This window comes from Triplophysa rosa, linkage group LG20 (genome assembly GCF_024868665.1).
Source record: "Triplophysa rosa linkage group LG20, Trosa_1v2, whole genome shotgun sequence".
In the NCBI taxonomy this organism is placed as follows: Eukaryota; Metazoa; Chordata; class Actinopteri; order Cypriniformes; family Nemacheilidae; genus Triplophysa; species Triplophysa rosa.
Genome location: NC_079909.1, coordinates 4,285,245 through 4,300,893, shown reverse-complemented (window position 1 = coordinate 4,300,893; position 15,649 = coordinate 4,285,245). Strand labels below are relative to the sequence as shown.

General features: G+C 38.0%; 2 protein-coding genes and 1 long non-coding RNA gene across 4 annotated transcripts in view; all 3 read right to left on the bottom strand.

The window, feature by feature from the left end:
* The window catches only part of LOC130571459 (bactericidal permeability-increasing protein-like), a 34,495-nt gene extending 26,357 nt beyond the window's left edge, over positions 1-8,138 (bottom strand). The window contains exon 1 of the mRNA XM_057362435.1: positions 7,572-8,138. The gene's annotated coding sequence lies outside the window, so the exon portion shown is untranslated. The remainder of the gene's footprint in view (positions 1-7,571) is intronic.
* On the bottom strand, positions 2,772-7,676 carry LOC130571460 (bactericidal permeability-increasing protein-like). Its single transcript, XM_057362436.1, has 16 exons — positions 7,571-7,676; positions 7,337-7,446; positions 7,020-7,131; positions 6,725-6,856; positions 6,443-6,598; positions 5,806-5,869; positions 4,988-5,048; positions 4,788-4,879; positions 4,488-4,676; positions 4,311-4,370; positions 4,059-4,226; positions 3,911-3,978; positions 3,774-3,816; positions 3,601-3,682; positions 3,418-3,494; positions 2,772-3,321 (listed from the first exon to the last, which is right to left on the bottom strand). Exons 2-16 carry the CDS (start codon positions 7,440-7,442, stop codon positions 3,280-3,282), a joined length of 1,452 nt encoding a protein of 483 aa, XP_057218419.1. The 5' UTR covers positions 7,443-7,446; positions 7,571-7,676; the 3' UTR covers positions 2,772-3,279.
* A 701-nt stretch (positions 8,139-8,839) lies between the features above and the next one.
* On the bottom strand, positions 8,840-14,221 carry LOC130571319 (uncharacterized). Of its 2 annotated transcripts, XR_008965066.1 has the most exons (4): positions 14,012-14,221; positions 12,757-12,896; positions 11,866-12,661; positions 8,840-11,714 (listed from the first exon to the last, which is right to left on the bottom strand). It is a non-coding gene; the product is annotated as an uncharacterized LOC130571319 (long non-coding RNA). The 2 variants fall into 2 exon arrangements; XR_008965065.1 differs by having other exon boundaries at positions 8,840-12,661.
* Positions 14,222-15,649: the final 1,428 nt, after the last annotated feature.

Sequence of the window (15,649 nt, the reverse complement as noted above, 5' to 3'; positions counted from 1 at the left end):
GACCGGAGCTGCTGGAGACAGTGAAAACGCTTGAGCAGCGAGGTCCAATCCACTGCGAGGGCTTTTCGACGGCGAAGCAATCAGTCTTGAGTAGCGAAGGTAGAGTCGTCACTGAAGGAGAAGAGATCTGTGGACACTGCGGCGATGTGTTTGCTTATATCAGTGTTTCCCAACCCTGGTCCTCGGGGCACACCTTCCAGAATGTTTTAGATCTCTTCCTATATAAAACACCTGATTCAACTCATCAATCAGGTGTTTCATATAGGGAGAGAACTAAAACATTCTGGAAGGTGTTCCCCGAGGACCAGGGTTGGGAAACACTGGCTTATATAGCCATAAACCCCGTCCAGTTGGGCAGGCTCCATCGCTATAGGTCCATGCAGCTTCGCTTCCATTGGTTAAAAATTTGACTTTGCACTAACCAATTGAATCTGAATTGAATCTGAAGATGCCGCCAATAGTTTTCATTTGGTCTGCGTGACATTACATTCAGAAGACGTCTTATTATTTATTTTACGATCTTGGTCAAAGTCCCAGAAATGCTGTGGTCACGTCCTCATAAACGTCGTGAAATAATCCCACATGGAATGTTGTAGCGACGTGGTATAATGGTCTCCAGATAACCTGGATACTGGTACATTGTGTAATTTTATTAATGAATCTGGTAATTTCTATGTATTATGTTACTATGAAAATTAATGCTCAGAGTAAAATCTGTTAAAATGTCAAGACGAATGCTATAAATTTGACTTTTCACAGCTTTTACACTGGAGTTGACTAAAATACAACAGTTTAATCCGTGTTTCTATTTATTTAATGCGCGTGTCTGATGCGTGCGCTTCTCCAGCACACGTGTTCTCTGTTCTGAAAAGAGCCACACGCTCCATAATTTAAACATTAACGGTCATTTTGTTTTACCTCACAGTCTGATATATTACTTTAGCGGTTTATTTATATTCCTTTTTTACTTATACCTTACAGATGTGAGAGTAAACATATATTTTAGTGATTTTCGATCGATTTGGCCTGTTTAAATTAACGGATCCTGATGTTTGTAAGTGTAACTGAAGAAGCTTTTGATTGATGGTACGCTGAAGTATAATTAGATTCATTTTATACGTGTCGAAGGCTTTTATTGACAATTAAGTTTATGCAAAGACTCAGTATTTGCAGTGTTGACCCTTCTTTTTCAAAACCTCTGTAATTTGCCCTGTCATGCTGTCAATCAATTTATGGGCCACGTCCTGACTGATGGCATCCCATGCTTGAATAATCAATGCTCGGAGTTTGTCAAAATTTGTGGGTTTTTATTTGTTCACTGGTCCAGGTCCGGTCCAGTTACGTCTTTAAGAGGTAATCACCATGTCCCAACAACATCCAAAGACATCCAACATCCAAAGTTACGTCACTAGAACGTTATTTGGTACATCACAGGAACTAATATGGTCCAGTCCAGATACGTCCTCACAACATAACTGTGTAAACTGGGAAGTAATTATCACAAGAAAGTTTCTCATTATCATGAGTTACTGAGTGAAGTTATTCATTATTATGATATACTAAGTCAAAAATTACCTATAAAATTATTTAAAAAATCCCCAACCCTGGCAGAATCAGGCTTCCATTGTAAGGTAAAGGTCAACAGGACGAAGTTAGGATTAAACTCTAATATGCTTTAATGACCAAACAGGAGTAAATCACATAGCAGGTAACATATATGAGACGAGACACAGAACATGAAAACAGGCTGAGTATATCATCAGTCTTACTGATGGGGGTGATGGCAGGTGCGGTGATTGCTGATGAGGGACTGGTGAGGAAACGTGGAGGATGATGGGTGATGTAGTACAGGGGGAAAACAGGAGAAACAGGCATGGGGACGAAACTCTCACGCACTCTAAAAAAAAATCATGTAAAAAAACGGATAAAGTACTGGCAGAAAATTACCAGTACATTTTTCATTTATTTTACAGACATTTGCGTTAATGCTGAAATGTTATTTAATGCAGTGCAAAATGTAAAAAATGTGGGCATGGATGGGACAGGAAGCCACCAGGACACCCAGCACAGGGAATCAGGGGGGCCACGGAGAGTCTGGGAGCTCTGGCAGCCACAGGGGTTCAGATAGTTCAGAGGGTAGTTCCAGTGGTCTCATTCTCAAGGTTCTTAATAACGTCACGAGACAATGTTGTGAAGCAGTAATTTTCCACTGTTGGTATAATAACACCTACTCAATGTGTTTCTAGTCAGACAGAGATAGAATGACAGAGTTATAGTGAGCAATGGAACACTAGACGGAGTTCTAGACAGAGTTAGAATGAGCATCTAAGCGCAACTATGATTTTCTTCCTGAATAAACTTGTTCATTTTATTATATCGTCATTTTGTCACCTGCCTGCTGTTCTTTCCATTTTATATTTGATAGTAGACATCTAAGTATGCAGGATAATTCGATTTATAGTTTCTGCAAATGAGCAAGATAGAATAAACACAACGGTATAATTTTGGTTCAATAACAAGATATCAGTTATATCATTACTTTAACATTAATTCATTGTAACTTCACTGTAACTTTTGTATATCTAAATGGCACCTTGTTGGCATCACATAGCCCCTGACAAAGATGAACTGGTTGTCAGTCATTGAAATACAATGGCGTTTGTTCAGATATCAGTGTTTAGTTTTTGACTGTGTAAATGTGTCAGTTTCTACATATTGATTCCCCGTTGTTTTCAAATGTTTAAATTAATGATTTAGTTACGCATGCATAATAGAGCTGTTGGTTATAGTGCTGAATGATGTTTAAAGTGCAGTATTAGTTTTTATGTGTCTGTTTATTAGAGGTGCCAAAACAACAGCTTAATTAACCAAAAGGGTGGACTGAAGAGGCCAAAAAAGTTATGTTACCGCATAGAAAAAAGTATACAAAATACATGCCGAAGGATGAATAAAACAGTATTATTACAATAAGATGATGCGGTCACAACCGTGTGTTAATGCAAGCCTTTATTTAATATGAGAGCCCTTCTGGAAATCTAACAACAACTTAAAGTGCAGTCAATGATGTTCCAAAGCATACAATCCCAACACCCATGACAAAAGAACGAAGTAAAATTATTATTTAAGAAAATAATATATGAGAAAATACAATGTCGAAAATAAAATCAAGATGATAGGTAGAATGGTTTAGAATATTTTTCTTCACAGATATGAACCCAACAAAAATGCATTTGATCGTCTTATTAATGTTTTTATAGTGTCTGGAAAATTCTTGACCATTTATCCCAGAAATTGTCCATCAGTCCCAATCAATAAGTAGTCCTGTGTAGAAAAATACAAGTTACACATTCATACAAAATACATAGACAAAACAAAATAACATAACATTGAATTTTACTGCTAAAAATATGAGCTTACTTTCACAACCACAAGTTGAGGGTTTACAAGTTTTATCTTCCCCATGGCAGGAAGAGGAACACCGTTCAGAAGGCGAGCTGAGAAGAGACATAAATAAATATAATACCCATGTTATAACATTTAAATAGTTTAAAAGAAATGTAAGAAATGTTAAAAACTTGATTACAGTGAAAAGGTTCTTACCATTAACCTTGGGAATTACTGTAAATTCCAGGATTGTTTTTAAGAGGTTGTCAAATTCTGATGATTCTTGAGGACTAGCAACCTGTTAATTAGAAATTATATTATTAAGGGTAAGATTTTAAGGAATTGCTTTAATTCATTGCATTTTCCCCTTGTTAAAGATGTTTTCTTACCTCAATGTTTCCCACATAGCTTTTGTCTAAGCTCAAATGAATTCTAAAAGAATTACAGAGTTAAATACAATCATGTCCTGTAAAATCATCAAATGAATTGGACAAGCTTAGACTGTGAACAGAACTCTAGTATTCACCTGTTCAGGGTCACACTTGCTATCAGGTTGAGTCCAGCTATATTTACTTTAGCACTGGCACTGGCCTCCTGTTATTGATAGAAATGTTCATGAAGAAACACAATTTACATCTTATTTAGGTCAATCACGTCCCTCCTCTGTGACTTACCAGACTGAGCACAAATAGTGGTGATAGTGTGTTGTTTTGGTGGATAACATAAGCCGTCACTGTCGAGCTGACTTGAACAGTCACATTGTTGGGTTCAAAAGTAATAATGGGCTCCTTCACGGTCTTAACCAGCAGCCTCATCTTCAGGCCCGGATACAGTTTTGCAACCTCAAACAACGAATAAAGATCTTAAATTGAATGTTTTTTCTTCTTTGATTTTATTTGAATCAACTCATTATGTGATTCTCATACTTGCGGAAAGGAAGCTTCAAATGTTTCGGTATTCAGACGAAAGTCAGAATCAGGTGAAATCTGTAGATAAAAAATATTATGATTTATTTTGCAATCTGATGTGGTTTGTCAAATTATAGTCTTTCATATGCTCACTAGAATTCATAAGAACTGTCATTTGTGAGAAGCCAAACTCACAAAGCCGCCAATTAAGTCATCTGTGATGTCAAAGCTGAAGGCACCAGCATTGTGGTATGCAAAGGCTGCTGAGTTGACGGTGAAGGCAGATAGTCCAATGTAGAGCATTTTTGTGTTCTGGGAAGGCAGTGAGAAGGGTTTGGGGGAAAAGGGAGGCTCGTTGCGTTGCCCAATGTTGTAGAATACACCCTAAAACACAAAAGTAAAACAAAAAAGATTAGGGTAACTTCAAACATATGTTTACATAAGTTGTGTTTCAATGAATACCCAAACTGTGAAAAGTATACAGCTTATTATTACCTTCAAACCAAGGTCAATAGATTCACTAGAGAGGAGAGCAGATCCCAACATGGAATAGTCAATCTCAACATACTTGTCTACTTTGGCTACAACTGAAAAGTCAAAACAAAAAGGTCATTCTTTACAGTTTACATGAGTAATTGAAATGAAAGATTTTTATACCAATCTAAACTACTTTAGTAATGATTTAATTATAGCACCATTTAACGTAGCTAGCTCTGTGTTAATGTCAGGAATGGATTTAGCCACCAGAGGGCAGATCTGAAACAACAGACAGATTGCTTGAAATGAAACTGGCATGCCTCTAAACACATTCTCACTCCTGACCGGTCACATATAGATATTTGGGCAGAAGCCCTATAGGCGTTACTTTTTAACGCACGGGGTATCTCTTTGGCATCACCATCCACCGTACAGCTCAGATCCGGTGAACACAGACCATCAAAAGCTGCTGCCAGAAGAAGCGTTATGTCAGCTTTGTTTTTGCAATAGCATTGGCTCTCGTACGTCATTACGTCTGCTTTGAGCGTGAAACGACATTGGCTCCTGTGATCGACTGTGTCGTGCTAATGTTCTGGTTTATGTTTGAACGTGAGCTGCTGTCTGTCTGCATTCACAGACACTGAGTTCTCCATATTAAAGTTATTGTACAGCTTCAGTTTAAAAGGTCTGCTACTGGACTTTTGTGAGTTTGTGCAATAAACACCCATGATTGTACTTTTATTTGTGCGTTGTGTTTTATATGGTTGAGAAGTGGTTAGGTTTAGGGTGGGGGTGGGATCAGGTGCTCCAAATTATCTAACAAATTCTATTTTTGCAAATGCAATGAATTAAACACGTCTCGTTCCGGAGTGTATAGCGGACAACCTAAAGCAATGGAATAAGTTACCTTGCGAGCTAAAGGACATTAAAAAGTGACAGCGAGGTGTGCTGCCTAAACGTCAATATGTGAGAAGTCGTGAGTGAGAATGTTTAGAAATTTCTGTTAATTCAACAGCGAATGGGTCAGATTTCTCACCTGTGCCTGCAGAGAATTGCGTATAGGTCTTTCAATGAAGGATCGGAAAAGGTTATACAACCAGCTGCCATAGATACAGAAAAAAAATAAAACTTAAATATTATTTACATTAACATTTAGCAGACACTTTTATCCAAAGCATCTTACAGAGAGTTATAATAAACATAAACAGTTATACACTGTAACCTGAGTTAACAATTAATTAAAACTGTTTTGTATTTGACTAATAATATATTTGGTATAAAATTGATCAAATTAATCAATTATTAATGTGTTATTTCTATTACAGAAACAAACATTTGGTAAAATAAATGTTTGTTATAATCTTATTAGGTTACATACAATGTTGATGGCTATGATGGCTATGATTATGGTAATAGTATTATGGTCGTACGCTGGGCTGGATTGGCCATCGGGCATACCGGGCATGTACTTTTTGGGCCGAAACGGACGCAAGGGCCATAGAGACGGACGGATTAGAAACGTGATTTCCATTTTAAATGAACGCGAACGCAATTGCGCTGCATATGCCGGAAAGGCAATGACAGCAGCACAACATACCACTCACACCACACAACAACCACCCCACCATCCCCCCCCCATTTTTTCCCAAATAAACCAAGTGGGTTAATATTACCTGAGTCTGCCACTAAATCTGACGTCGACGTCCCTTACGTCTGCTGTGCAGCTGGTCATGCTGACTGATGGGCGACCACGGTTGTCATTGTTTACTGCAATGGTGACACTAATGGTCACTCCACTCACAGTCAGATCAAATGATCCACTGGCTTTTCTGTGAGGTGATAGAGATGTTCATTTTTTCATTACATTTTTAGTTACATCACATTAATCGTTATGTTGGTATTGATTGTGTAAATATGTTTTTACTTTATTTAATAATGGGAGTCGCTGTACTTACATGAACCGAAGGTATCTGACTCTCCAGTTCCCCTGAGCTTTGATGTTGGCATTATCAATTGAAAGCCTAACTCCAGTGCCAGAAACTAACTCTACTGTTGATGTGGGTAGTCCCAGGTTTACAATCCGAATCCTGTCCAAAATGTAAATATTTCAGGGTAAATGATGTTCTCCTCTCAGTTGTAAGAATATGACAAAATCATGAAGATGTAATAATATGATATAGAGTGTTTGTTTTGGAAAAGGTTATTTAAGTCTGAACCTGGAAAATACTGTAGGATAAGAAAGTAACTCACCCTGTGACGCTATACTCCACTTTACCAATTACAACCTTTTCTGTGCCACTCTGGTCTGGTAGACTGATGGTACTGAACCTTTGCTGCAGAGTGGCAATTCCAAGCTGCCGACCTACAGTACGGTCAAAACACAGTATGTGTTTACTAATGACCAAAATGGTGGTAGTAATTGGATATGGAACTGCAAATCAGCAATTTTTAGATACTTTACACGACCAGATTTAGACAGTACTTTGTTACAGACCAGACTAAAAACACTAATTGATTCACATCTTTGTTGGAATAACCTTATAAGCAGTTGCTTTGCCCACTCTTACCATACTCAAGCCCCTTCTGAGTTAGTTTGACTTTAACTCCAGGACTGGTAGCTGTAGAGACGGGCACCAGGGCCAACAAAGTCAAAACACACCAAACAAGCATCATTTCCCTGCAGAAAGAAGTCATATGAAGAAACAGTATCTATATAAATAAAAATATAAATTATCATTGAACGAACCATCATATCAGCTCTTCGCTTCATGGAAATTTTAGGCAAGAGTAGTTATATTTACCTTTAACTGGTGCACTAATGTATGTGGTTCTCCTCTTCTTCTCTGTATGCGTGGACTGTGGGGTCCTTGGTGGATGACGGTACTAAGAGAAGCTAGAGGTCGAACACTTAAATACATCCTGGACATCCTGGTTTATTTGGGAACATGAACTTAAACATGTAAATATTTTGTGGTTTTAGTTGTCCGGCATTTACTTCCATAATAATTGTATTCAACAAACTTCTGTCTAAATCAACATAAAACAAATAAAAACGGAATAAAAACTTTTTTTATGTGCCCTACATTCAAAAACTAAAAGAAATACAGTATACCATAGTAAAATATTAATCAATGACCTACAGTATACTAGACAACAATCTTTTGGGGGAAAGTTAGCGTGAACACACACTACATTTTTGTAAAAACAATGTACCCAGAAATATAAGCTATTGTGGATTTTTTTTAAACTACGGGGTACTTATTTTATTATAGCAAACATGAAATATGGGAAAATGATGTGTTGAGCGTCTGTGCAAGCAGACAGCATGAATGAAGCATGCATTTCATACAGGCCTTGTTTCTGGTGCCAGGGCTTTCTGTCTACTGCAAAGTTAAGTTTTGACTTTATTTGATTTTTGGTCACAAATTATTATTGACAGTGATTAGTAATTAGTTTTGATGACTTTTAATGTGTAAAACCAATGTCAACTCTTTGAGACTCTACAACAATTTCAAGAGTGGTTTGATTTAGACATGCAGCTGCCATACAGAAAGTTAAAAGTAAAACATGGGAAAGAATGTGTGTTTTCACTTATTTTTGTAAAAAAAAAAAAGGTGGGTCTTGAGATTATACCTGTCTAGGTGGATCCTAGAATGTTTAGGTACCCCTGCTTTATAGCACAGAAAGTCATGAATTGGGTTAAATTACCTTTAAAACAAATTCAAACTCAACACCAGTTCTTTTCCATCGTTTCATTGACTGGCAAATGACAGAAATAGGCAGAAGATGCGGCAGGTGTTCTTGTATGTCATGCAGAACACAAAATATTAAAATGGGTACACCTTCGTTTTGAAATACTTTGAATACTTTCCGGATGCACTGTATTTATACTCAAAGCGCTTCACTTTTTCCACATTTTGTTATGTTACAAGCCTTATTCCAAAATGGATTAAATACATTATTTTCCTCAATTCTACAAACAATACCCCATAATGACAACGTGAAAGAAGTTTGTTTGAAATCTCTGCAAATTTATTAAAATTAAAAAACAAAAAAGCACATGTACATAAGCATTCACAGCCTTTGCTCAATACATTGTTGAAGCACCTTTGGCACCAATTACAGCCTCAAGTCTTTTTTGAGTATGATGCTACAAGCTTGTCACACCTATTTTGTGCAGTTTCTCCCATTCCTCTTTGCAGGACCTCTTAAGCTCCATTAGGTTGGATGGGGTGCATCGGTGCACAGCCATTTTCAGATCTCTCCAGAGATGTTCAATCGGGTTCAAGTCTGGGCTCTGGCTGGGTCACTCAAGGACATTCACAGAGTTGTCCTGTAGCCACTCCTTTGTCATCTTGGCTGTGTGCTTAGGGTCATTGTCCTGTTGGAAGATGAACCTTCGCCCCAGTCTGAGGTCCAGAGCGCTCTGTAGCAGGTTTTCAGCGAGGATGTCTCTGTACATTGCTGCATTCATCTTTCCCTCGATCCTGACTAGTCTCCCAGTTCCTGCCGCTGAAAACCATGCCCACAGCATGATGCTGCCACCACCATGCTTCACTGTAGGGATGGCATTGGCCAGGTGATGAGCGGTGCCTGGTTTCCTCCAGACATGACGCTTGCCATTCAGGCCAAATAGTTCAATCTTTGTTTCATCAGACTCTCAGAGTCCTTCAAGTGCCTTTTGGCAAACTCCAGGCGGGCTGTCATGTGCTCCAGGCGGGCTGTTTTACTGAGGAGTGGCTTCCGTCTGGCCACTCTGCCATATAGGCCTGATTGGTGGAGTGCTGCAGAGATGGTTGTTCTTCTGGAAGGTTTTCCTCTCTCCACAGAGACATGCTGGAGCTCTGTCAGAGTGACCATCGGGTTCTTGGTCACCTCCCTGACTAAGGCCCTTCTCCCCCGATCGCTCAGTTTGGCCAGGCGGCCAGCTCTATGAAGAGTCCTGGTGGTTCCAAACTTCTTCCATTTCCATGATGGAGGCCACTGTGCTCATTGGGACCTTCAATGCGGCAGAATTTTTCTGTACCCTTCCCCAGATCTGTGCCTCGATACAATCCTGTCTCGGAGGTCTACAGACAATTCCTTGGACTTCATGGCTTGGTTTGTGCTCTGACATGCACTGTTAACTGTGGGACCTTATATAGACAGGTGTGTGCCTTTCCAAATCATGTCCAATCAACTGAATTTACCACAGGTGGACTCCAATCAAGTTGTAGAAACATCTCAAGGGAGATCAGTGGAAACAGGAGGCACCTGAGCTCAATTTTGAGTGTCATGGCAAAGGCTGTGAATACTTATGTACATGTGCTTTTTTCGTTTTTTATTTTTAATAAATTTGCAAAGATTTCAAACAAACTTCTTTCACGTTGTCATTATGGGGTATTGTTTGTAGAATTTTGAGGAAAATAATTAATTGAATCCATTTTGGAATAAGGCTGCACCATAACAACATGTTAAAAAAATTAAAGCGCTGTGAATACTTTCCGGATGCACTGTATATATTGTTTTAATTGTCCTGACTCTCTTATTCCCCAAAATCTGCATGTTGTTCCCCTTTACCTATAGATATGTACTATATAGAGCTACATTATTGTTACAATTAGTTGTGCTTCAAATTCTGTACTACTTTGCGGGCTGTAATCTAAAGCGTTACCCATGGTTCTCTTTCCAAGCTTTAAATGTAAAAAATAATTTATGCATTATATATGTGCATTATATAAAAAAAGAGATGTTAGAACATGTAGATCTTTAAGTAGCAGTGAATTGTAATTGCTATGAAACAGGTTGTAACGTGTAGTTACAATTTACAAGTTACAATTACTGTACTCTCCAGTGCCCAATAAGAAAAAGCACTGGAGAATACAGGAACCAACAGCAACATAAACAATACCAGACAAAATAACAGTGGAAACGTAATTAAGGGAAACAGAAACAGGTGTGGAACTAATTAACTAATAAGGAACTCAGGCAAAGGGAACATAAGGCCAAACCAAAACAGAACGGAATGTACATGTGGCATTGGTAGTGATGAGAAAATTGAATCTGGTAGGAACTCTAGCTGAAAAGTGATTAAAATTTTGTTCATTGAGACTGTGATGAATCCAGTAGGGATGGCTAAATGAAGTCTTGTGAAGCTATGAGGCTTTCCTCTAACTGGACCGAGAAAAGATTCGAAATGTCGGAGTATAGATTGCAGTGCCATCTAGTGGATCATAAAATGTACAACAGCTGTATCTGGGATGAAGCTTCACTGGACCAAACACCCACCTCATTAATTTAATTGTACTCTGTAGTACACAAATAAAAATCATATGCTGATAATATTTATTATGTACCATAATGTGGTAATTCATGCTAATATAAAAGTCAATATTACTCAATGTATTACAATAAAATACTGTTTAAGCGTGTTGTGGGTGCCCAGAGTAAGTGAGAAATTGTTGAATTATTATAACTAAAAGACTTGTATATGACATGTAATTGACTACTATCTGTATGTATCTGATATAGGAGACTATATAAATGTAACGTCAAATACCCTAATTCATGGATTACGTGGTTATTAAATGTGCTTTTGTAACTGGGTGAAGAAGAATGTGGGCCCAATAAAGGACTGTATTTTACTGGTTTTTATTGAGAAATAATAATTTTTGACAATTTTAGGACTGAGCCCATTTCTCCTCTTGCACAATACTTCCCCTGCCTTTGAGAACACTCTCTCACAGGGTACAGGGGAGGGTGGTGTACACAAAAACTGCAGTGCCATCAGATATAGATGGGGAAACAGATGTTTTTGTTCTTTCCAGTATTCAAGTGGATCATGGGTTCTGGGTATGTTTGTTTCCTTAAGGTATCGATCAACCTCTATGACTGCATCAGCTGTGGCATTGCAGGTTATTTTACTTTGGTCCACAGCACTATCTAGTAGGTGCCACAGATTTCCACCTAAAAAATTTGTTTTTTTGAAAACAAGGTTTTCTGTCAGTTCTTTTGAATGGGTCATAGTCAACCTAATCAATTTAAAATGGCTTGGTCACATTTACAATATGAACATCAATACGAATGTTTTAACTGCTGAAAAAATACAAATAAATACCTAATTTGTTCTCCCTGTAAAGAATGGTGTTTCATTTTCATCAGTGGAATGACTTTTGAACCTGAGACACGTTTCTCCTCAGGCAGTTCTACCGTAGCCTGCTGGAACGGTGAGAGCACACGGAGGACTTCCTTTATTGCTTCATACTCCTGTGGATGAAGTAGACTGATGTCTGTCCTGAGAGAGGCTAAGGATGCACCCACAGTTTGCCTTTTTCCATATAGGCGTTGAAGCATCTCAAAGTGCTGTTCCAATGTGTTTCCACTTCATTGATAAGTTTAAGGGCAGGTCTGCACATGTCTTGCTGCATCTGGTTCAGCTTCTCTTTGGCAATGGTGCTGGATCTGAAATAGGTGACAATTTTCTTTGTCTTGGTGCGGATGTCATAGAGGGCAGAAACTTGGTCGAACGATTTTTTTAACCATTAAATTAAGTGCATGCGCAATGCAGATTGTGTGCCTCACTTATAGAATCTTTGCACAAGAAATCATATTTGCTGCAGCATCTGTGACAAGGCATTTGACCTTTGCCTTGATTTCCCACTCCTCCATATACCTTTTTTTATGAGGTCTATATTTTCAGCTGTGTGATTATCTGGAAACTTCTCTACCCCCACCAAGACAGTGTTGAGCTTATCATTCTCATCAATGTAGTGGCAGGTTATGGCCAAGTAAGCGTCCATGTTAAGTGATGTCCACATATCTGAAGTTAAAGACACAGCCTTGACTTTTTCCATTTCAGCCTTTGCCTTGAACTTGGCTTCCTCATATTTTGTGTCCACCATTTTCTTTAAGGCCTAAATGTGCAACAATGAAATAAATGTAAAAGAAAGGTTATTAAAATTTTATCCAGTGTAAATAGTTCAATTGGACTCTGAATATTTCTACACACCTGCCTGCTTGGCAGTACATAGGTACGATCCCGAGTATGGATGAGACCCCTGAAGCCTTCATCCTCCACCACTGAAAATGGCTGAGAGTCTTTGATAATCATATTCACCAGTGCCTCATCAATCATCTGCTTTCGGGAACCTGAAGGGAAGAGCATTTTCAATGACAAATACAAGTCATAGGTAAATGTCATAGTGAAATTATGATAATACACATTGTGTGTGTACAGTATTGGTCTCAGGCACAGTCTCATGCAGAGCTCTGAAGTGTCTGAGCATGGAGGAAGCATTATTTGAATACATCGGCTCCTTATCACACACCAAACATCTCACCTGTTACATCAATTAAATAAAGCTGTAGATGACCTGGGAAATATTAGAGAATTAGTGATTTTTATTATATACCAAAACATACTTTACTGGAAGATATCAATTCAAAATGTTCCCAAACAGGGGATGTTTCCTTTTTCTTCCAGATTCGATTTCTTATTTAACCACCACCTCACCAAAATAAAAAAGGAGAGAGAGAAAAGAAAAGAACAAAAGAGAGAAAGCAATGACACTAAAGTAAAAATGATTAAACTAACTAACTAGCTAGCAATCAAAACCAAAACCAGAAAGTAACAAAAAAGAGAATATTGATTCATTTAATATTATATAAGTCTTTAAAGCTTTCTCCTCACAGTTCAACCAACCAACTAGACTGTGCCAGATAGGACCATTAAAGGCAGTGATTTGACATGCAATCCGAAGCATGCACGTGCTTGGACAAGTGAGGCTTCGTTTGTCATCGACCACGTGATTCAGTGGAAACAATACACGCCTCGAAATGGTGCGTCATTGGAAATTGTGCTGCGTGCTCGATACACGCACCGGGTCCTCGGTGTCATATGGAACATCACTAGAATCCAGCAAATACAATATTCTAGTTTTGAGATTAAAAATGCATGAGCTAAATTTGTCATTTTGCTAGCTAATTTGGTCCTAGTTATAGGCATGTGACAAATGTTCTTGTTAGTTTTAGTCAGTCGTACTTTATTTGATTTTGGTCAAGATTATCTTGACTAAAAGTCTGGGTATTTAGTCTATTTTTAGTTAACAAAAATTGTTGGTGTTGTTAGCAATTAGATTATTCTCAATTAACTTTACAGTCAATCTATGAAACAGATGTGTCTGTTTAGCCAGTAAATAGTGACTCAGGAATTTATACAATTGTAATGTGCGCGGGTTCAGTAATGTGCGTGTAACCACTCTTACCCGACGCTATTTCCGTGGGTTCTTGGCTCGTTCTGTCTCCAGCGATGAACAATAATCAAGGACACAGCCTTGACGTTGGATGTTCATAACACTCACTTTATTGAACATTTCTGGCTTGAACAACAATAGGCCAGGCACTGATTACCGCCGCGATCTCTCCCCAGGCGGAGCTTCTCTCCAGCCCGTAGTCTCCTCTCAATCTCGCCCAGCCCGCCGCTCTCCGACACTTTTCAACCAATTCAAAATTAAAGTCCCAATACTAATTTCACTTCCTACACAATCTTTGGGCAGAGAAATGTTTGGCAGCAGCAGTGGTCAGATAGAGTTACCTCTCTCTTCTTACAAATGTCGACCAATTCATGTTTTCCTTGTTGACTATTGTCTATTGAAAAGTTACTTTGATTTTGATCACAGATAATTCACTGTGTTGTGCAATTTCTTGCAATACTAATGTTTTGATTACTTTAGGATTTTCTTTGGTCACAAATTATTCCTGTAGTTACTTCCATAGTATAATTCCAAAGTTTTTATTAGTTTTATATGTAAAATGTGTAAAATCAAGTTTGAGATTTTGAGGCTACACAGTAGTAATCAAGTATTTCAAGAGCAGTTAGAATATGGCATGCAGTTGCCTCACAGAAAATTTAATCTAATTTAATTATATCTCAATGTAAAATCTAATCAACAATAGTAATCACCAATACAATATCAAAGGGAATAATATAAACCACTTTTATAAAAGTGCAGCCCTGCCATATGGTATTTTAATATTGCGTTTAAACATCTTTATTCATCACAAGAAAAAAATACTCTTGAAATAATGTTTTCCCCCATATTTCTATTGAAAAAACAGGTGGGTTTTGAGATTACACCTATCTCTGTGGGTCCCAGATTGAGAAAGGTCTATAACTGTTCCTTGGCCCTTCCCAGCATTTCACATGTCTGCCTCAATTAAGACACCCAGTTCAGGTCATAGACTACCCTATGAATCATCTGACGAGTTAAGGAATGGTTTACAAATTTGATTCAATTTAAATTGTATTTATATAGCACATTTACAAACAATCGTGGTTGACCAAAGTGCTTCACAGTAACTAATAATAATTGTAATAATACACACAAACAATTAAAACAAACAGATGCACCAACACAATTGAAAAGTCAGTGTCTTAGAGCTCAAATCGACATGAATGCTAAGGAGTACAGGTGTGTCTTAAGAAATCAAATCTCTAAACACACAGATTGTAAAACCTTAGTCATGAAAGGAAAATGAGAGTTGCAAAATAAGGTGTTACTGTAGGTGTGTCTAGCCAGAATTTTTTGGTTTTAAATTAATTCCCACACAAAGCTTGAATAAACTACATGAATTTAACAGACGTGCCTGCGAGATTCTAGATATTTTGGAATCATGATTGTAATAAAGCAGTCTAAAAAAATGCTGTGCTGACCAGCTGGCCCCCATCTTCACACAAATCTTCAACAAATCACTTGAGCTGTGCAAAGTCCTTTCCTGCTTCAATCGCTCCACCATCATCCCCATCCCAAAGAAACCCAAAATTACAGGACTAAATGATTATAGCCTGTGTCAACATCAACCCATTATTAACATATGTGGTCAGGAAATCATTTGAAAGACTG

Coding starts and splice junctions, on each gene's coding strand:
- LOC130571460 (XM_057362436.1), bottom strand. CDS start 7,442: ATGATGCTTGTTTGGTGTGTTTTGACTTTGTTGGCCCTGGTGCCCGTC. Junction 4,880..4,987: donor AGAGCTAGCTACGTTAAATG/GTGCTATAATTA, acceptor TTGACTTTTCAG/TTGTAGCCAAAGTAGACAAG. Junction 3,683..3,773: donor GCTATGTGGGAAACATTGAG/GTAAGAAAACAT, acceptor TCTAATTAACAG/GTTGCTAGTCCTCAAGAATC.